The sequence below is a fragment of the Delphinus delphis genome, chromosome 10, assembly GCF_949987515.2.
Source record: "Delphinus delphis chromosome 10, mDelDel1.2, whole genome shotgun sequence".
NCBI classification, from domain to species: Eukaryota; Metazoa; Chordata; class Mammalia; order Artiodactyla; family Delphinidae; genus Delphinus; species Delphinus delphis.
Genome location: NC_082692.2, coordinates 34,072,453 through 34,092,212, shown reverse-complemented (window position 1 = coordinate 34,092,212; position 19,760 = coordinate 34,072,453). Strand labels below are relative to the sequence as shown.

At 45.9% G+C, this 19,760-nt stretch overlaps 2 protein-coding genes across 8 annotated transcripts; one reads left to right on the top strand and one right to left on the bottom strand.

Annotated features, from left to right (window-relative positions):
* Positions 1-11,857, top strand: APOBEC2 (apolipoprotein B mRNA editing enzyme catalytic subunit 2). The gene is made up of 3 exons (XM_060021286.1): positions 1-257; positions 8,234-8,797; positions 11,441-11,857. The coding sequence occupies exons 1-2, from the start codon at positions 127-129 to the stop codon at positions 8,775-8,777; spliced, it is 675 nt and encodes a 224-aa protein (XP_059877269.1). The 5' UTR covers positions 1-126; the 3' UTR covers positions 8,778-8,797; positions 11,441-11,857.
* Positions 11,858-12,767: 910 nt separating this feature from the next.
* Positions 12,768-19,655, bottom strand: OARD1 (O-acyl-ADP-ribose deacylase 1). 7 transcript variants are annotated; one of them, XM_060021854.1, is made up of 6 exons: positions 19,418-19,655; positions 18,578-18,657; positions 18,097-18,241; positions 17,006-17,064; positions 15,863-15,975; positions 12,768-14,470 (listed from the first exon to the last, which is right to left on the bottom strand). In XM_060021854.1, the coding sequence occupies exons 2-6, from the start codon at positions 18,614-18,616 to the stop codon at positions 14,368-14,370; spliced, it is 459 nt and encodes a 152-aa protein (XP_059877837.1). In that variant the 5' UTR covers positions 18,617-18,657; positions 19,418-19,655; the 3' UTR covers positions 12,768-14,367. The 7 variants fall into 7 exon arrangements, with proteins under 7 accessions (XP_059877837.1, XP_059877835.1, XP_059877840.1 ...); XM_060021852.1 differs by having other exon boundaries at positions 19,483-19,654; XM_060021857.1 differs by having other exon boundaries at positions 19,299-19,437.
* Between the last annotated feature and the right edge of the window lie 105 nt (positions 19,656-19,760).

Below are 19,760 nucleotides of genomic sequence, written 5' to 3'. Positions count from 1 at the left end.
GATCCTTTTCCTGTCACCCCCAGGCAGATTTAGCTGCTGACAGCTGCTTGGGACTCTGCCTCCAGGCCTTGGCCCAGACCCACCGTCTCTCCTCTCTCTCAGAGACTCCCAAGCCTCAGCCCCTCCATGGCCCAGAAAGAAGAGACCGCCGCGGCCACGGCGCCTACCTCGCAGGATGGCGAGGATCTGGAGAACCTGGAGGACCCCAAGAAGCTGAAGGAACTGGAGGAGCTGCCGCCCTTTGAGATCGTCACAGGGTGAGAGCTGGGTGTGCACTGGGTTCCTCCTCCCTAGAAGAGCACTGGCTGGGGACAGGCTGAGAGCTGGGTGTGCACTGGGTTCCTCCTCCCTAGAAGAGCACTGGCTGGGGACAGGCTGGGGGGACTTAGGATGGTAAGAGTAGGGATTGGGGTCACCATGCTGCAGCCATGAGAGTGCACGGGTGTGCACAGCAGGGGCTGCAGGGGACGCAGCAGCAAATCTCTCTTGGCTTCTCAGACACCTCCAGTCAGGGGAGGTGGGGAAACTCCGTGGAGGCCAGGGCCCAGAGGAGGAAACTACCCCGGAGGTATCACTTGCCTCTCTGGGTAGAGGTTGTTTAGTCCCAGGGAATTTGGTAAAAACATGGGATGCCACCGGTACATTTCAATATGGTCCCGAAGTAGCCCCTCCCTCAACGTCTCTCTCTGCTTCTGAGTGGGCCTCTCCTCTACCTGTATGTCTCTCACTCTTTCTTTAGAGCTTCTCCCTGGAGTAGAAGATCCTAAGACAGGAAAGACAGATCCATTTTTTTTTTTGCTTGCTGAATCATTTCTGAGTCTCCCCAGGGGCTGCCTACATCCGCCCCCCAGGGAAACAGAGAAGTAATAGGCCAGGCCCAGAGCTTCTGGGCAGAGGAGGGGTTCCAACACCCTCAGCCACAGCCTGCAGGAAGCAGGATCTAGAGCAAAGAGTGCTGAGGCTCCAAAGAGGGGGCTGCACACAGGGTCCCCCTGTCTTCTCCAGATTATGCCACTTCCAGGAATGAAACCAAGCTGTCTTCCTCCTCTTCCCTCTCTGTCCCTTTGGCAGAAGATTCTGCTAAGTTCCTAATCAAAAAATAAGGGAGTACGTGGGGCCACTAGGATTCCTTCACGGGAGTCTCCAACAATGCCCACAGCAGACGAAGGGCCACAGGAAAAGAAACTTCAGGAAGAACGGAGGCCTGATGCCTTCAAGGGGCAGAAGGGGCCCTGGGAGGCCATTTGGACTTGCTGTTTGAAGCTGGGCAAGTGCTTTTCCAGTCCTGGCTGCAGTTTTTTCATTCGTAACATGAGGAAGTTATGCTAGTTGATTCCCAAGGTCCCTTCCAACTCAGATATTCTCCGATTTCTAACAGAACCTGAGGGAAATGCATCCTAGTTCCTGAGGCAAGGCTTAAGGAAAGAGCCCCGGAACTTGCACTCACCCATGGCCAACCAAGTAATGTCCCCTTCAACCCAGGATTATAGGAGCAACGGGGCACAGATTAATACATTCACAGGGAGAGCCTAGGGCCACCGGGACAGGAGAATCCTTGATTCCAGTGGCTCTCTGTGGAAGGAGATCCTTCTTCTAACACCTCAACATGCTGGTCCATGCTGGCCTTGGTCACATACACACACACACAGGCACATGCACACCCACTCTGCACAGTGTCGTGATCTTGTGATCTCCCCGGCACAGGGGCAGGGTTGCTTCAGAACAGAATTAGAGTATGTTTGTTGAGTTGAACATGCGTTGAGGTCTCAGCATGGTTGGTTTTGAAAGGTTCAGTCCTCTGATGTCACTTGCACGTGTCTGGAGCTTTATAATCTCGGCACACTTCCATAGGCCTGAGTGCCTTCAAGCCTCGGCACAAGGCCAGGAGAGGAGCTGTATCGTTGCCACTCTACAGATGGAGAAGCTGAGAGTAGGGGAGATCCAGTCACTGCTCCAAGACCACAGAACCAGGAAGTGGCAAGTTTTCTGACTCCACCCTAGCATCCTTTCCACTGATCTCCCAAACAGAGCTCCAGCTCTCTCCATCCTCGAGATGGTGAGGCTCAGAGGCTTCCCTGACCCAAGGCTCAGAAAAAAAGGCACAGGAGGGCAGCTTTCTGGGTGCTCCGAGAGCAGTTCAGGAGGGAGGTGGAGCCCTTCGTGTTTCCCAGCCACAAGGAACAGCTGTGGAGATCTGTCTCCTGGGCCCCTCCAAGTAAACAGACAGCTTAAAATAGCCTAGAGGTGTGGCTGTCTGTGCCGGGACAGGAAGAGGGAACAGCTCTCCTCTCTTGCTCTCCAGGCGCCCTGGCATCAAAGGACCAGCAGAACCTGGACTTCCACGGGGGAGAGGTCTAGCCACACTGACCCTTAGAACAGGGCCCCAGACTAGAACCGCAGATGGCTTTTCAGGAAACAGTCTGAGGGGAGGAAGGGGTACTGGGTAGGAATAAGGAGAGACATGCCCACTTATCGTGATTCTTGTTTGAATAGGGCACTCGGGATAGAAAGCAGATCTAAAGGAATTCCCTGGTGGTCTAGTGGTTAGGACTTGGAGCTTTCACTGCCGAGGGCCCAGGTTCAAACCCTAGTCGGGGAACTAAGATCCCACAAGCCTCGTGGCATGGCCAAAAAAAAAAAAAATAGAAAGCAGACCTAAGAACATTAAAAATAATGTGGTAGGGCTTCCCTGGTGGCGCAGTGGTTGAGAGTCTGCCTGCCGATGCAGGGGGACACGGGTTCGTGTCCCAGTCCGGGAAGATCCCACATGCCGTGGAGCGGCTGGGCCCGTGAGCCATGGCCGCTGAGCCTGTGCATCCGGGGCCTGTGCTCCACAACAGGAGAGGCCACAACAGTGAGAGGCCCGCGTACCGCAAAAAAAAAAAACAAAACACACACACACACACACAAATAATGTGGTAGAAAGTGCTAGAGAAAGGTCTATAACTGTGGCAGTGTGCCCAGGCCCGCTCATGCCTCTCAGCTGAGAGTCAATCGGGTGCATCTCTTACCAAGTCTGTGTTCACTACATCCCGTTGGTTTCCTGAAATCTCCATAATGGGTGTGTTTACAGGAATCAGCAAATGTTAGAAATCAAGGCTTTTAAAAAAAATTTTCTTTCAGAGAGCTGTTAAACCAGCACAGCACTGAAAGAGAGAACCCTCTGAACAGGAGGAGAGCAGAGGAGGGATGTGCCTAAGGGGTAGGATCTGAGGCCCGGAGAAGGTACCATCCATCGGTACCAGGTTTAATTTCTCGTGTGTCGACTGCTGTCCAAAATCTGAGAGGTTGGATTACTCAACCTATCTTTCAGATGAGGAAACCAATCCTCAGAGGGAGAAATAATTTGCCCAAAGCTAGTGGATGGAGTAGGGTGTGAACCCCAAGACTCTCTGATTTGCATCAGACAGTGATGCAAGTGCATCTAAAAAGGCCATAAAGAAGAGTCTTTTATATTCAACAAATATTTTCTGAATAGGAGACATTTGTTTACTGCCTGTTTCCCCCAGAAATATTTAACCTCCATGAGGACGGGGACTCTGCCTTTTAGGTGCTTTCCCTAGCACCAAGAATGGTACCCAGCTCCTAACTGGTACTCAATAAACATTTGCTGAATAAGTGAGTGAACTCATGATCGAGCACCTATTGTGTGGTAGGCTCTCTGCCAGACATTCGGGTAGAGAATTAATTGCAGGGAGGGCTTCTTGAGGAGAGAAGTTCAGGAAATATATACGAAGATCCAGCAGCGCTAGGCTCACAAGAGAATTCCACTGGATCATGCCTGCCTCTTAACTCAGCATGCTTGAGGGGAGCTCTGGGGCACCGGAACGGGTTGGCTCCCCATGTCTCCACCCGAGCTGCAGCCCTGCCTGGCAGCTCCCCTTGCTGTGTGTTTGTCTTTATCTCTAGTTATGTTGTGTACGATTTTACATAAGCTGAACCTGCTATCAAAGGGATTATTCTAGAATAGAGATAAATGGCACAGGCGACGAGTCTCCTTCCAACCACTTCTCTAGCCCCCAGTAGTTTACTCCACCCATGTGAGGAATGGAGAGGAGAAGCAGGGTTCAGAGAAGGGCCAGGCAAAGAGTGAGGGGCCTTTGACACCACTGTTAATGCCATGGCCCCTCACCCCTCACCTGGAGTCTGGAGCAGGCTGGGAAAGTTTGTTCTATAAAGAACAGAAGACGGCCACTGACTCTGGCCACCCTGGCCTCCACTGAGGGTTGGGGGAAGGTGGAAGCTCATGTGCAGAGATGGTGTTTCCCCGGGAAACAGGGCGGGCCCAGGGCTTTGGGAATCCCGTCCAGAACTGTCAGTCAGGAGCCAGCAGCTCCTCAAACCCCTTCTTAGCTCTAGGAAGTCGGGCTGTTAGAACTCTCTGCTTCCCTACACTCCTCCTCTGACGATGCCCACTCCTAGCATCTTCTTTGAAAAGTGGTCTGGAAAAGGGAAAAGGAAACTGAAACTGGCAATTCTGCCTCTTTCAAGTAGGTCACGAAAGGTCTCGTGAGCAAAGCGGAAACGAGTCAACACTCAATTACCTGTGAGTAGATTTTCTACTCCATGGATTATTTGGGGGCAAATGTTTAAACTTGGAGTAGCTTCCACTGCCCTCCAGGTTGCTTCCTTTCACTGTCTAGATTTATGCTTAAGAAATGCAAATGTTTTTTAATGTGAAAGTGAGAATATATATATATATATATATATATATATATATATATATTGCATTGACTCACATCTCTTCTCCCTCCATCAAGCAGACCTTTGTCCCACTTTTTTCTAGATATAAGGATCCTCCACTTCCTGCCTAGAGAATTGCCCAGAAACCGGGGTCTAAGCAGATGAAGTATGAATGGCCTTGTCTGCAGAAAGTATGAGGAAGTGGTGCCGAAAGAGGTGCTGAAGTTGGCAGGAGGGGGTAGGAATCATGCTGTTGGTTTCTGTGCTTGAACAAGGGACTGAGTCCAGGTGAAGGAATCTACCATCAGCATCTCTCTCCTGACCACCACTCCAACACACACACACACACACACACACACACACACACTTTAGCAGTAAAATATCTGCTGGGGTTGACAGCAACGGGCTATAATATAAGTAAGTGTGGTACTTGGGCATATCATGCTACTAGAAAATAAAAGATGTTTGTGATTATCTACGAAATCACTGTCACTATTTCCTTCCTTCCACTAGTGGGCATAATAGTGTTATGTGATTCTATAATATAACCCAAGATGGCTATGTTGGCTAGCTCTCTGGAGAAATTTCAGACCTCTGCTGCCTCTATTCTCCTGGTAGCCCTCCAGGGCCGAGCTGTTTCAGTCTGTGGGAAGCCCAAAGAACCTCATTCAACCTTTATGCTCCTTCTGGAAGACCAAGAATCCCACTGGGAAGCCAAGCACGGTCAGTCTCTGAGCGAGCCCAAGGAAAGACGGGGAGCCAGGACCTTCCGTGACTTTCCCTTTTGCCTCTTGGATGCACTTCCGTTCCTGAGGTCCCTAGTCCAGAAGGCCCTGCTGAGGGACAGGGTAGACCATGGGGCTGTTGGCCCACGGCGGTGGAAAGTGATATTTACAGAGAGGTGAACATTCTTCCTCTCCGTTGGGTTTCCGGTTTCTCTGGGTCCTCTCCTCTTGCCTAAAGAAGAGGAGGATGGGCTGAGAGAAGCATCAGTTGTAGACCATCCAGCCAACCTGCAACTGCACACTGGGCCACACATGTCCTCTCGGCTGGGCTGTACTTGGCAGAGTTGGAGCAATACTTCGGGGTTTCCAGAAGGAAACCTGAGGGACCAACAGGCAGCTATTGTGGAAGCCCCCAAGCCAACCAAGCAGCCATGAATCCTTCCAAAAGTTTTACCTGAGATTCCATCCTACAGGTAGCTCTGGATTGGACTTGGGGAAATGGTCTGGCAAAAGGCCTTGAAGAAAGGAAATCCAAAAAAGAGGGGATATATGTATACCTATAGCTAATTCACCTTGCTGTACAGCAGAAACTAACACAACATTGTAAAGCAACTATACTCCAATTAAAAAACAAACAAACAAAAACAGTTTCAGCAAGGAAGGTAAGCTCTGTGCTTCTCGGGAGAAAAAAAAAAGCCACTCTAGGAAGTGAAGGGATCATTTAGCAACTGGCTGAGTTCAGGAGTGGTCTGGTGGGGTGGGTTTAATGGGGGAAAGCCCAGTGTAAGTGAATTCCCAGCAGGGATTGAAAGAGGACAGGGGAATCATCTGGCCGTCCATCCTCCCCAAATGTTAAGTAAATATAAACACATTCAACCAGGGACAGAGGGACTTAGGGAGCTAAAGATAGTACCCGAAGGAATCCCAGGGCTGGGTCCCCAAACACATCCATCTCCACAATGGAAACTTAACCTGACAGCAGGGGACATGGAAAGCTGGCTGGAGAAAATGTGGTGATGGGGGACGGAAGGACTGCAGGAAAATAGCTCAAGTTTCCTCAGCTCTTTGGCACCTGCTACTAACCCCTAAGAAGCCAAGACCCTGGGATACCAGGGATCCCTCTGCAGCCCAGGGAGTTGGGTGACCTCTCTGGGGGAAGGGAAGGGGTGTAGAGAAGCAAGAGCAGAGTTAATGGTTGCCATAGGGTATCTTCTGGGGCAACCACAGAGATTACATTTTTTTAAAAGAAAACATCCACTCCTCTCCTTCTGACCTTTTCAATCTCTCCTGTTGCAGCCTCTTCATTCTCCTTGGACTTCGAACCTGCACAAATCTTCCCTATTTTAGAAAAACATGCACATACACGTAAAGATGAAAACAATCTTCGCCTCTGATGCTTTCTTTAGGCCCTCTCCTTTTTTCTCCCCTTATTACTACTAAACTTTTCAAAACACCTGGGCTTTTTATGCTGCTTTCATTTCCTAATCATCCATCTCCCCTTGGACATATTCATTACCAAGTCTGGTGCTCTAAGACACCAAATGGGCTTTCTACATTTCAGGCTTTTCCCCCAGCTTCCCTCTCTCTGCCTAATGCCATCCCGGTACTCTTCCATGGACCTCACTTTCATTATACCTTTCTTTCCTCAGGAACCTGTAACAATTCTCTATTGGCTACTGAGTCAAGGCTAAACTCTCAAGAACCTTCATCACATGTCCTCCACTCTACCTCTTCATTTTACTAGTCCTCTACTGTTCTCAGCTGTCTTCTTTACATCTTTTCTTTCCAGCTATAATCTAGCTGCTAGATTACAAGCATCTGGAAGGCAGAGGCCAAGTCTTTTATGGTTTTGAAATGTGTCAATACTATACAAGTTAATTCATATCAAGGTACCCTTAGGTAGTCTGGCCTCAAAGATAAACATTCTTGGACACTTACATGACAACCCTTCTTTCACCTGAGGGAAAAGACAGACTTGAGAAAAACGGTCCTTGGGAGAGCCTGGGACTGCAAGTTTTAGGCCATCCTGTACCTAAGATGCAATATCCGTGACTGACAAGGAGAGATATGAAAGCATGAAATGTTCTTGCTCTGTCATGAGATATTTTACAGGCTTGCTACTTTGTAAAATAACTATTTGAACACTGCTTTTCAAACCTGGCCACATAGAATCATCTGGAGCACTTTTTTTGGCGGTATGCGGGCCTCTCACTGCTGTGGCCTCTCCCATTGCGGAGCACAGGCTCCAGACACGCAGGCTCAGCGGCCATGGCTCACGGGCCCAGCCACTCCACAGCATGTGGGATCTTCCCGAACCAGGGCACGAACCCGTGTCCCCCTGCATCGGCAGGTGGGCTCCCACCCACTGCGCCACCAGGGAAGCCCTGGAGCACTTAAAAAATACTGATGCCTGGGCCTCCTCCAAATGTTCTCATTTAATTGGCTTGGCGTGGGGCATGGGCATGGGCATTTGTAGCTCCTCAAGTGGATTCTAACGTACAGCCAGGTTAAAGAGTCACTGATTTAGAAATGTGAGCGTGTGCTGTGTGCTGGGAGTGAAGGTGGAGTGTTTGGAGACCTGTGCTAATGAGGTGTCCAGGATGCACACCTCACTCCAAAATTCTCTCCTCTCCTTTAGATAAACATTTGAATTCCTTCGTGTCTTTTTGTCACTGCTGTCAGCGTAGGCAAGTCCTGTTTCGGTATTGAGAGTGAATGCGTCTCAGAGGTACTTATCTTGGAGAGCCATCCACTCCATGCTAGTCCTAGAACAAGAACTCATCATTCTCTCTCCTTCCCTGTGCCTTTGCCTCCTTGACCCACAGGGAGCGGCTGCCTGCCAACTTCTTTAAGTTTCAGTTCCGGAATGTGGAGTACAGCTCCGGGCGGAACAAGACCTTCCTCTGCTATGTGGTTGAAGCGCAGAGCAAGGGAGGCCAAGTGCAGGCCTCGAAGGGATACCTAGAGGACGAGCATGTCGCCGCCCACGCGGAAGAAGCCTTCTTCAACACCATCATGCCAGCCTTCGACCCGGCCCTGCGCTACCTGGTCACCTGGTACGTGTCCTCCAGCCCCTGCGCGGCTTGCGCTGACCGCATCGTCAGGACCCTCAACAAGACCAAGAACCTGCGTCTGCTCCTCCTGGTGGGGCGGCTCTTCATGTGGGAGGAGCCTGAGATCCAGGCGGCCCTCAGGAAGCTGAAGGAGGCTGGCTGCAAACTGCGCATCATGAAGCCCCAAGACTTCGAGTACGTCTGGCAGAATTTCGTGGAGCAAGAAGAGGGTGAATCCAAGGCCTTTGAGCCCTGGGAGGACATTCAGGAGAACTTCCTGTACTATGACGAGAAGTTGGCCGACATCCTGAAGTAGGCGAGTGGGCTCAGCCTCACGTGAGTCTTTTCAATGTTAACTTGGGTAGAAGGTCAGGCGGAACGAGTGGTCTCTTTGATTTTCCTTTGATAGGATTTCATCTCTGTTTTTGGTTGGTTGTAAAAACATTCTTAGAAGATCCCTCCTTCTTTTCTCTTTCTTCTCAATTCCTCTCCCTAAATCCTTTTCTCTCCTACTCTTTTATATCAAACTGATTTTCCCCATAACTTGGAGTGCTCAAGGGTGACAGGAATCCAGAAGCTTTGATGAGACAGAATGACTTTCATAGTAAGATTTAGACGGTGCAAGGACCTGTTACTGAACAGCAAAGATATTTCAGCCCCCTAAGCATGTCCCCATGTCCACCTGTTCAGACTTACTAACTCTGGACACCTTCTAGACGCCCTGCCGCCACCCCATTTGCAATCTTACCATTCCATTTTTCTCTAATGTAGGTTCTGCATTCCTACAGGGGCATTTTTTTTTTCATTTTTGGTACTTTTGAAAGTCCCCGAATGGATCTGTATTCAACTTTTTGGGGGCCAGAGAAGCTTTCATGTTTTCAGACGAATGGTTCTGCTTTGAGGGAGACCAATAATTGCTGTTTGAATGTACAATGCAAGAACATTTCCCTAATGTTGAGAAGACCTCATCAGAACTCGCAGAAAAATGAATGCGGGGAATGAGGATAATATAGCAACAAGTTCTGCTATACAGCAATGTTTAAAGGTTTAAAAGATGTTTGTAAATTAGGCAGCAGCTCAGAAGTAGCCTCCTACAGATATCAAGATGTGATAGGAGAACTGGAAGTAAAGATTAGCTATTTAAGCAAATAATTAGGACACGATTAAGGCAAATTTGGCCTCTTGCTGAGGGTAAATTAGACTCTTAGAGAAACAGGCCGATTGCCCTCAGGAAAGAGGGTAAAGGATCCTTTACTACCTCCTTTTGAATTTCATCTGATCTAGTTTGCTCCCATAGAAGTGCAATGACTAAGTCTCTTTACAAGACCTAAGTTACCGATCAAAATTTTCCCGTAACAGAGAAAGGGTCTTCACCACCCTCTTATCCAACTTTAATTCTGGAACACCTCACTTATTAATAAAACATGAAAGCGGCATGCTTCCATGAAGATATTAAACTTATTTTTGGTGTCTCACACTCGTAATAGTCTAAAGAGATGTTGCTTCATGGACACATTTTGGAAACGTAAGTGTTCAGGGCTTGATGTTGGCAGGTGTTTGCTATTAGACATGCACACAGGGTGCCTGATCATTCTCCAGCTGAGCGTTCCCCAATCCATGAAGACACAGTTTTTGGCCATTTCTTACAAAAAGCAGGACCCATTCACTGAATTCAGTGAGACTATGGTCAGGTAATGCCACATGGTACTTTGCTCACACAAAATAAGACCCCTCTGAGTGGTGGTGAGTAGTAATACAAACAGATTTCTAAGGATGGCCTCTGAAAATACAAAATTAACTTAAATTCCTCGAAGATTTTATTAGTATAGGGACTGTCACTCGTAATTATAAACCCTACATAGATTATGTAGAATGATGACTGGTAGCCTAATTTTAACTCGTGTACTTTCTTCTTACGCATCTTTCAGAGTCACAGGCCACTTCTTCCAGCTGCCCAACTAACCAGACGTCAGAGATGGATGTGTGTGTGTGTGTGTGTGTGTGTGTGTGTGTGTGTGTGTGTGTTGTCCATTAAGTCAAATAATTAAATAGCTAGGGCTTTCCTGGTGGCGCAGTGGTTGAGAGCCCGCCTGCCGGTGCAGGGGACACGGGTTCGTGCCCCGGTCCGGGAGGATCCCACATGCCGTAGAGCAGCTGGGCCCATGAGCCACGGCCACTGAGCCTGCGCGTCCGGAGCCTGTGCTCCGCGACAGCAGAGGCCACAACAGTGAGAGGCCCGTGTGCTGCAAAAAATAATAATAATAATAATAATTAAATAGCTAAACCTGCTATAAAAATTAAACATTTCAAGGAGGATTAAAAAGAGCCTTTAATTTTGGATAACTGAGAGTTATATCTTTTGCTAATCTAAATAAACAAGTAAAATAGATAAATCAGTTTGAGGGAAAAGTCCATTTCTAAGTCAAATTATTTTTAAATAAAATATTATTGGACATGTTCCACATTATAAGCCTCCTTCCATTAGTGTACATAACCGTATTATTGGACCCATTAACATGCTTCCCTGTACTCTATTTTAGTTGCTCATATTCCTGAAGGGAAAGGTTAAAATGTACCAAGTTAAAAAAAAAAAATTGGCATGAAATCAAGTTGTCATCTAAAAGCAAAGAACTCTGCTTAATTAAAATACTCTCAAGAAATGAGCATTTGTTAAAGAAAATTTGTCTCATATTTCTTATTCCGTCTTTTTGAAAAATGACAGAATAGGATTTAACCATATATTTAACTCAAGATAACATATTTAAAGCAGATCTCTTCTGGGGCTTTCTCTGTGCGAACCACACCAAAACATGAATGAAACAAATCCAGTCCTGAGTAAACCGGAAATCACAGGAGACTATGGAGAAATTCAGGCACTTGCTGGCGAGGGCACAAAGAATCCCTAACTCAAAAAGAAAACCCTTCACTGCTTAGGGCCAGCAAGGCTCTCAGTAACATGCTTTCTGTTTTCTCACTAAGGTCTGTCTGCTGCCACCAAGAGACAGCAATGACACATGTGGCCATCTGGGACATGCCTGACTTCCCAATGCCACTTGGAGCTGGACAACATTTGACACGAACCAATCCTACTGCACAACGCCCTCCGAGGACTCAAAATACACTTATGCTGTAAATCATTTAAGCTGTGCCTCTCTCTCTAAGGCTGCTCTTGGGAAAGAGGAAAATGAGCTGCGAAGAGAGAAACGGCAACCATATACGGGCACCAGGCATCCACGGGGCTGCAGGTCCGCATTTCCCTCAACTGGGCTGCTTAGGTCGAAGAGCCTCAGACCCAAAGTCTGCACAGATCTTTGAAATATGTCCAGAAATGCATCTTAAGTTGGGTTCTTTTTTTTTAAGAAAAACAGCAACATTAATAAAAGAGGTGGTGTGGTCTTTCTGTGACCAAGTTTTTTAAGGAACTTGGACATTTAGAAGTTATTATGGACAGTAAGCAAGTCCCAGGAATAGGGATGTCCCAGGCTATGAACCAAGCCATGACAATATATAAAGTGGGAGGAAGGCTTAAACCAGAACTTGCCTAGGCAACACGGGATGTACTAACTCTCCCATGCAGACTTCACACCTCGGTCTTGACCTTCATGAAATATTTTCTTCTGAGATTAGCTGTAAATGAGTACCTTTTCCCTCCTCTGAAGACAAGGAGTATGGCAGAGGATGAAACAAAAGGCACAAGAAATCTGTTTCTAAGGTATATAAACATCCCAAGTGCCAATTCATAGGCAATTAGCACCTTGATTAAAGAGGAAAGGACAAGAAGTAGGATTTCAATGTTCAGATACACATAATGTAAGAACAGTCAGTATGTGGTACTTGATGGCAATGGCAGGATGGTGTCAAAAGTCTCATTTCTTAAAAGGCTTGTTTGAGTCCTATGTAGAAGCAAAATTTCACATGTGAATTTCTGGGTGTTTCCCAAACTCTAACTAGGTTTCCAGGAATAATGTGTCCATTCTGAGTATCAGGCCATGCCTCCTTTCCCCAGGCTTCAAGTGTGGTAAGTCATTGGAATTTGACCCCAAGACTATCTGCAAATGACAAAGCACTTTATCACATCCCTGCTGAATTCCACTCACAGCCAGACCTCCACAAGACTAGTTTTGTTAAAGAAATATGAACGAGGCTCATACTCCATGAAAAAAATTAACCCTAATCCCTTAAAATGTAGAAGCAGCCTAGAAAATCAATGTTTTGACCCAGTGTTAAGATTTATTTGCATAGTTAGGCAAAATACTTGAATTCTAAGTTTCCTCTTACCACTCCACTCTCATTTTGTTTTGTATAGACATTCTCTCCCTTTTTTTTCCCCTTCAATTTTACTGTGTGTATGTGGACAGAAACAAAGCTCCAAAAAAGTCTTAGTCTAAAAGTTTGACAATGAACTTGCCCCCGGCACTGCCCCTACCCCCAACAACATGGAGAACTTGTCTGTTACACATAGATACAAAAGAAGTGAAATACTTTTTGAAACTGCTGCCTCATTCAGGCTGAGATGCAATAAAAACACAAGTCTAAGGTACAAAGATTATATTTAACCAGTGCTTTCCTGGTGTTTAACAAGCCACTTCTAAAATCCAGTTCTTTTACACTTGGGAAAGCAGCGAGTCCTATGACAGACCCAGAATTCACTCTAGGGAGAAAATCAATAGGAGGTCTGTCTCTTTGAACTCAACACCACAGTAAGGGGGTGGAGGGTTGAAATACTCTACTAGTTTTCCCCATACCTCTGATACTGAACCACTGGCTAAATCCATGAACCTTATTCTTCCACCATCGAAATCAAGAGTGGACAAAGCACTGCTCTCTTAGCTTAGAAGAAAAGGGGACTAATATTTACTGTTTTCGATCCCAGGTGGCTACACATCAGAATCCTCTGGAGCTTAAAAATGCAAAGAAACCTGGCCACTCTCCCCCGCCCCCCCCCCACTATCAAATTAGAATTCTTTTTGGAGGAAGTGGACCTTTATTTTTTTTTAAGGAGATTCATATGGGTTTTGTTGAGAACTACTGATTTGACTCATTACTCCACACTAAGAACTTTGCCACATATTTCATAGTATTTTATTTGTTTCATGACTGAATTCAAACAGGTTCAATCACAGAACCTATGTGGTGGACAAAAGAGAGCAGGAGTTCACCACGGGGAGATTCTAAAAGCCTGCCTTTCCAGTGTGCTGACCCACAGTTCTTGCCCATTCTGATGTCTTATTTCTCACCTTGCTGCTCTTTGTACTGGACCCTCTATCTGACTCCTCCGGATTAAGTTACAGGTGAATCCTCCATTACCCAAGTCCAGAACAACACAGACATGTGCACAGAACCTCACTGCCCGCCCCCCCGCCCAAGAATTTATTTTTCCATTCTTGTCACCACAAATTCCTTGTTAACAACATAAAACTCTTTCTTGTAATTTAAACAAAACTGAACCCATAATTCTCTCCTAGGATGAATATTATGACATAAGGATAATACCAGGTAAGTGCACAAATGACAAAAGATGCAAAATTAACTGAAATGTTCATCCTTCCTGAAATTTCTCTTAAACAGCAGAAGTAGAAGCAATGCTGACACCTAGTGGCAACCCAAACAAATCAAGTAGCATCCCTAGCAAAACAGGGGTCATAGGCCCAACATTTGGCTTCCCCACCTAGTATCAGGCCATCTAGGCCTTACCTTCCTGGAAAAAAAAAAAATTCCCAGCAACACTTCCCAAGCAATCCCTCCTCCAAATTCCCAGCCCAATCGTGAGAATACAGCAACCAAAGTCTGGCCTGTGAAACAGACTACTTCACATGAAACTTTCCTCTGACCATTTTAAGATCAGTTTGCTCAGTCCTAAGGCCCAGATGACACAGAAGGTAGACGTATCCAAAATGCTCATCTGATCAGAGCGTGTACACAGTAATTCTGATGTCTGTTGCCTCAAAGATCTCCTCAATCATCGCAGATACATTTTCCCATTGCAGACGATCAAGACCACATCCAATCCTGAAAAAGACAAAACATCCCCACTGGTTGTGACGAAGGTATCTGGGAAAACGCTCCTTCCCTCTTCCTCTAGGCTGCATCCACCCAAAGCCTAAGGTATCATCTGGTCTCACACCTATAGGCAGCCATGGTGGGAGCTGGGAAGTTAACTCCTATTGTGAGTCACCTAAGGCTGTTTCCTAGAGCGCCCTAACATCCAACAGCTGTCACTTCTCTTTTGCCTAATAAAGTACCACTTCCCAGTTACTTCAGGCTACGTTTAGAAATGTATAACTGCCGTGAGATGGAAGAACTTACTATCCTTCTATTTCTACTGATGAAAACTAGCTGTTGGTGGATGGCAAAAGGTTGGTATTTTTAAAATACACTTATGATAATGAAATGTTAGGAAGATAAAAAGGAGAATGACAAAGGACAGGATCTCTGCACACAGGAAGTCAAGAGGGAATGTTGGGAAATGCCAAGCTGATTGTAATTCAGATCTTTGCAGCACTCTGGTGAGAAACCCCAATCGGCCCACAAAACTCTTACTACCTGGCACCTTTCTTCCAAGATGTTACTTAACTGATCCTCAATATCCCTAGGGAAAAGAGATGCTTAAAATTGATAATTTTCTATAAATGTGGTTAAGTACCTGAAAAAATTGTGATTAAAAAAAAGTTTCTGGTACATAAGCGATGAACATATTAAAGACCAGCGTAACATAAGGGACCATGTAGCCATGCTCGTAAGTAACTTGGACCTTGGAATAAACCTGCATGCATGCTCAGCACTGACAAAACTAGTCTGACAAGAAGAGAAGAAGGGACCCCAAGCCTATTTCCTGAAAAGGAAACAAAGGGGATATTGAACCCCTAACGTCAGTCCCTTAAGTTCCCAATATCTAGGGTCTAAGACATTACATAAGGGACCTATCCTCTGGCTATTGTCCACACTGAACACAAACAAGCATGCAGTTTAAACAGCAGTGGTAACTTACAACTTTCTTCACACAGAATTAACAGGTTTGGGACACCTGAAGTGGCCCAGAGAGAAATCACAATTGATCAGTCTTTGTTCTTTAGCTGTATTGCTTCAGAAATAGAGCCCAAGCTTCAGGTAGAGGATGCCCAGAATTCAACTAATGTCTGTGAACAATGGTTCCTCCCTACTAAGTAGGCTGAGGCAGGTCTGTGGTTTAATCATCCTGATTCATTCAGCCCAGGCTAAAAGATGAGCACACCTTAGGCTAAGATCTGACAACTTGTTTACTGATGATTTTTAAATGTTTTGAAATTTTTCCACCTTTAAGTCTGTATTTTAGGTTACATTAAGCTTTTAAGTCACTTGTCTTTGGGTAAGACAGTAAACCCCACTAATCAAGTCTTCATTTAGGGCCCTGGATTTCCTTGCCTTGGCATGGAGAGGTCGGTGACTCCATTCTTCAGACAGTGGGACTTCATGGCCTCTAAACTCTTCTGTAAGTTTTCGTAAGTTGGCTTGTGTGAAGCCCTTTTCTTTGTAATCTAAGTACAAAGAACGAATTCAAATTTCCATTAGTCCAAAATGAGAGCCAAAGAAAAGTCATCATATTCTCCCAACATCCCGATAATTAAAATAATAAGTATATTTTTATAGAATAGTCTAAATGACAAATGTCATACTGTCCCTTCCAGTTACGGGAGCTCCTCAGGAATCCACTACATAGAGCCTGAGAAACCCAGACACTGCCATATAATAAGCTTTCCTTTTCCCAAGAAAACCAGATTAGCAGGTATGCCTATTGTCTACTGTTTTTAAGCAAAGTAGGTGAAAGTTTCTGTGCCACTTCCAAGAGATAAGCCGCATATCTGTAACAAGGAAGAATCTATAACAGCTAAAAATTTCCTGTTAGGTTTATTTATTTAAAAACTGTGCTTGCCTTTTATTTCCCTATAAAAGAACAGAGACAAACTGGTAGCATTCCAAACAAGACTGGAAGTCACAGTAGCATTAAGGACATTCAAAGAGGCTAGGACATGTCCCCACTCAGTGTGCTGTCCAAATCAGGCTTGTCGTGACTTGGCTATAAGTCATCCAGCACCATCGCCAAAAAGCTGCACTCTTTCTGAGGCCAAAGACCCTTTGGATAGTGGAAGAATCCCACACTGAGGAAGCAGGCAGGAAAGGAGATGAGTATTACTTGGCACTGCATTTGATTGGGAAGACTGAGAGAAAAACTCCTTTGGGCAATCTATCTCTTGAGACTTTATTGTCTCTATCTTACTATGATTAGGAAGGAATTAAACTATGGGAGGCATCCCTAACTTTTCCAAGTCTCACAGCACAGGTCTTTGGTGAATGTCACTACTCTTTCCCATGGAGCTGGGACGCAGCCTCATGTTCCTTTCTAATCCAGTGCACCAAATGGCCACCACTTCCGGATCTGAGTTGGCATGAGGTCAGCTTTTTGACATCTCTGGTTGTCTGGAATGAAACACTGTGATCGACATAAATGCAGTACAGCCCATTGGTTTACCAGTCCTTAGAACTTACTGAGAATTGGCCCCATCTTACCAGGTAATATATATATCGCCCATCTCTCTTCAGAACAGCCACTTCTCCAGACTTTTTTTCTAAGAAAAACAGTTATTTAATAGTAAAAAAGAAAAAGAAAACCGAAACACTGATCTCCATTCTTAGATTTTTAAAAAATCTTTATAAATTTGAGTCTACTTCAGAACTAGAATTAATTTTCAACCCTGAAGAACACTTTGATCCTCATCAGCCTTCCTAAATACTGTATTCCTTAACTTCCAGCTTTCTTCTTAATGTTTTCTGAATCATGTTTTCCTCACACCCCATCTTTGGTCCTGCTGCATTTTCAAATATACCCTTACTTGTTCACTTAAAAAACTTTAATGTCTATTGCCGTGAAATGTTTTGGAATGCACAGCACTTTTTACTTGCCAAATGTGTTTAATAATAATCCTTTTACATACAAAAACAGCTAATGCGTTAAGCATTAAGGGGAACACAGATGTATTTAAAAGTTCTTAATTATTAAAGAGATTTCAATCAGGAAAACATGTCATGTTTAGAAATAAATATAATACAAAGCAGTAAGAAGTTGCTTTCTTAAAGGCTGGGATTAGAATCACCAGTGGAAACTTTGGTTCAGTAAGCCTGGACTGTGGTCTGAGCAACTGTTTCAGAAGCCCACGTGTGATTCTGATACACATCTCTGGTTTAAAATCACTGGTAGAAAGTGATGGGAGGAGTCTGTAAGGAAAAGGTTCTAAACTCTTTGAAGCATAGCACAATATGGGTAAACAGAGGATCTTGAATGTCAAGCTAAAATCTGTGGACTTTGCTAAGCACTTCTGAGTTATTAAAGGTTTCAGAGAAACGGAGTAAAATTATCAAGAAAGATTTATAAAAGACGGGGAAGAAATTTAAAACTTTTACAAGAATTCAGGTTTCTTGTGATAAGGACCCAAACTAGAGGCCATTTTTGTAGAGGAAAAACTTAATCTGCAGAGTTAAAAGGACTCAGTAGTTAGGAACCCCATCTGTGCATGTATATCTTGTTTAATCATTAAGTATAACAAGAGCATCAAAAGATGCTCTAGCCAGGGCAGATAAGTTCAGCTGTTTTCAAAACTCACGTTGATTTAACAGTTCCTGCACCCCTCCAAATTTCTTCTTGAAGTGGACAGCTATCCCAGCGCCCATTCGACAGTCCTCACTGATACAGTGGGCTAAGGAGTCTGTTTTGGGGCATGCAAAAAGGTCTCCTTTCACATAAGTAATCTAAAATGTGCAAAGGGAAAGAAAAGTTTCATTAGTGACAGAAAAACACTAAGCTATTTCTTTTCCTTTACTGTGCCCACCACCACTTCTACGTCCCTCCTTCATTTAAAGACAAATCCTCAGAATTTAATTTAAGGGGTTATCTAAAGCGAATTAAAGCATGTGCATAAGAAAGTGATAGGTGGTTTCTGCCTAGGACTGTATCAGCCTTTCTAAAGTAAATCAGCAGGAGAGAGAAAGACAATTCAATTATTGGTTTAATTAAAAAGTGTTTACGCTTTTGACCTCAATTATTCTGAATTTCAGTTCACCAGTAAATTAATAGTTGTTACGCACTCTGCTTCCTTCTGAATCTTCATTAGGGCTGCCAGCCATGATACTGAGTCGCTATTTCCAGAATTTAAGTGTTTCTTCAACTATAAAAAGGGGAAAGGAAGTAAAAATACTTAGGCAACCCGAATATACTACGTTCAGACTGCCCTGACCACCCACGTACAAACATTTCCCCCCCACCGTTTATCGCTGAAAGTAAGTTCGCCTCTAGGAAGTAATGCAAAACTCTTCTGGGGTTAAGGAAAAGAAAGAATGCCTGGTTTCGGAGGCGGACGGGCCCCGCTCGCATTTCGCGCTTTCCTGGAGCGGAAGAAAGGCGGTCCTAGGACCCGCCTCCTCCTTTCCCCGCGCCCGCGCCGAGTAAGGCTGATTCAAGACAGTCTCCTTTTCCCTGCAAGATGCAAAAGTATTTCCCCATTGGATTTGGCCCAGAAGCAAAAAGGTGGGACTTGGCCACAGTCCCATTAAGCCGCATCTAGGGAGTATACAGGCCTGGGGGAGTGTACTGCCGAGGCGTGGGCAGGTGGAGAGGGAAGGCGGCCTCTCAAGGAAGGCTCACCCCCATCTTTTGGGGGGAGCTGCGGGAAGAAGTCTAGAGAGGCCTCCCATTCTCTGTTTCCTACCCTAGGGCGGATCAGCGAGGGCGTGGGGCCTGTCCCGGGGTCCCGTGGTAGGGAGCGGGGAGGCTCGTGCAAAGCCCCAACGTACCGGGGTTACCCTTCACCTGGAAAGGAGTCGGCCGTTAGGAGGTCCCGCCCCGCGGGGAAAGGCTCTGGTAGGTGGGGAGCAGGAGAAGAGCCCAGATGTGGAGCCAATCCCGCCAAAGCTCTTAATTGCACGCACCTAAGATGGCCGCCCACCACCTGGGAGCGGGGCGGAAACGAGCCCTTCTAGCTAGCTAGCCGAACCTGCACTCTTTGGTGATGGCCGCCGAACTTCCGTTGGTAAATTCCATAGAGTACCCCGCCGCCGCCCGGGCTTGCGTAACGAGACAGCGAGTTGGGTAGAACGGCGCTTGCGCATTAGCCCCAGGAGCGTGTCTCCAGGGGCCGCATAGACGGGGGAGGGCAGTTGGCAAAGGAGTAACTTAGCGCCTGCGTGGTACTATGCTCAGGGCGGTGTTTGAAGGTTGAAGGGTTGAAGGGTCTGGCGTGTCTAGAAGGCGCCTGCGTATTCCTTCGGCCGG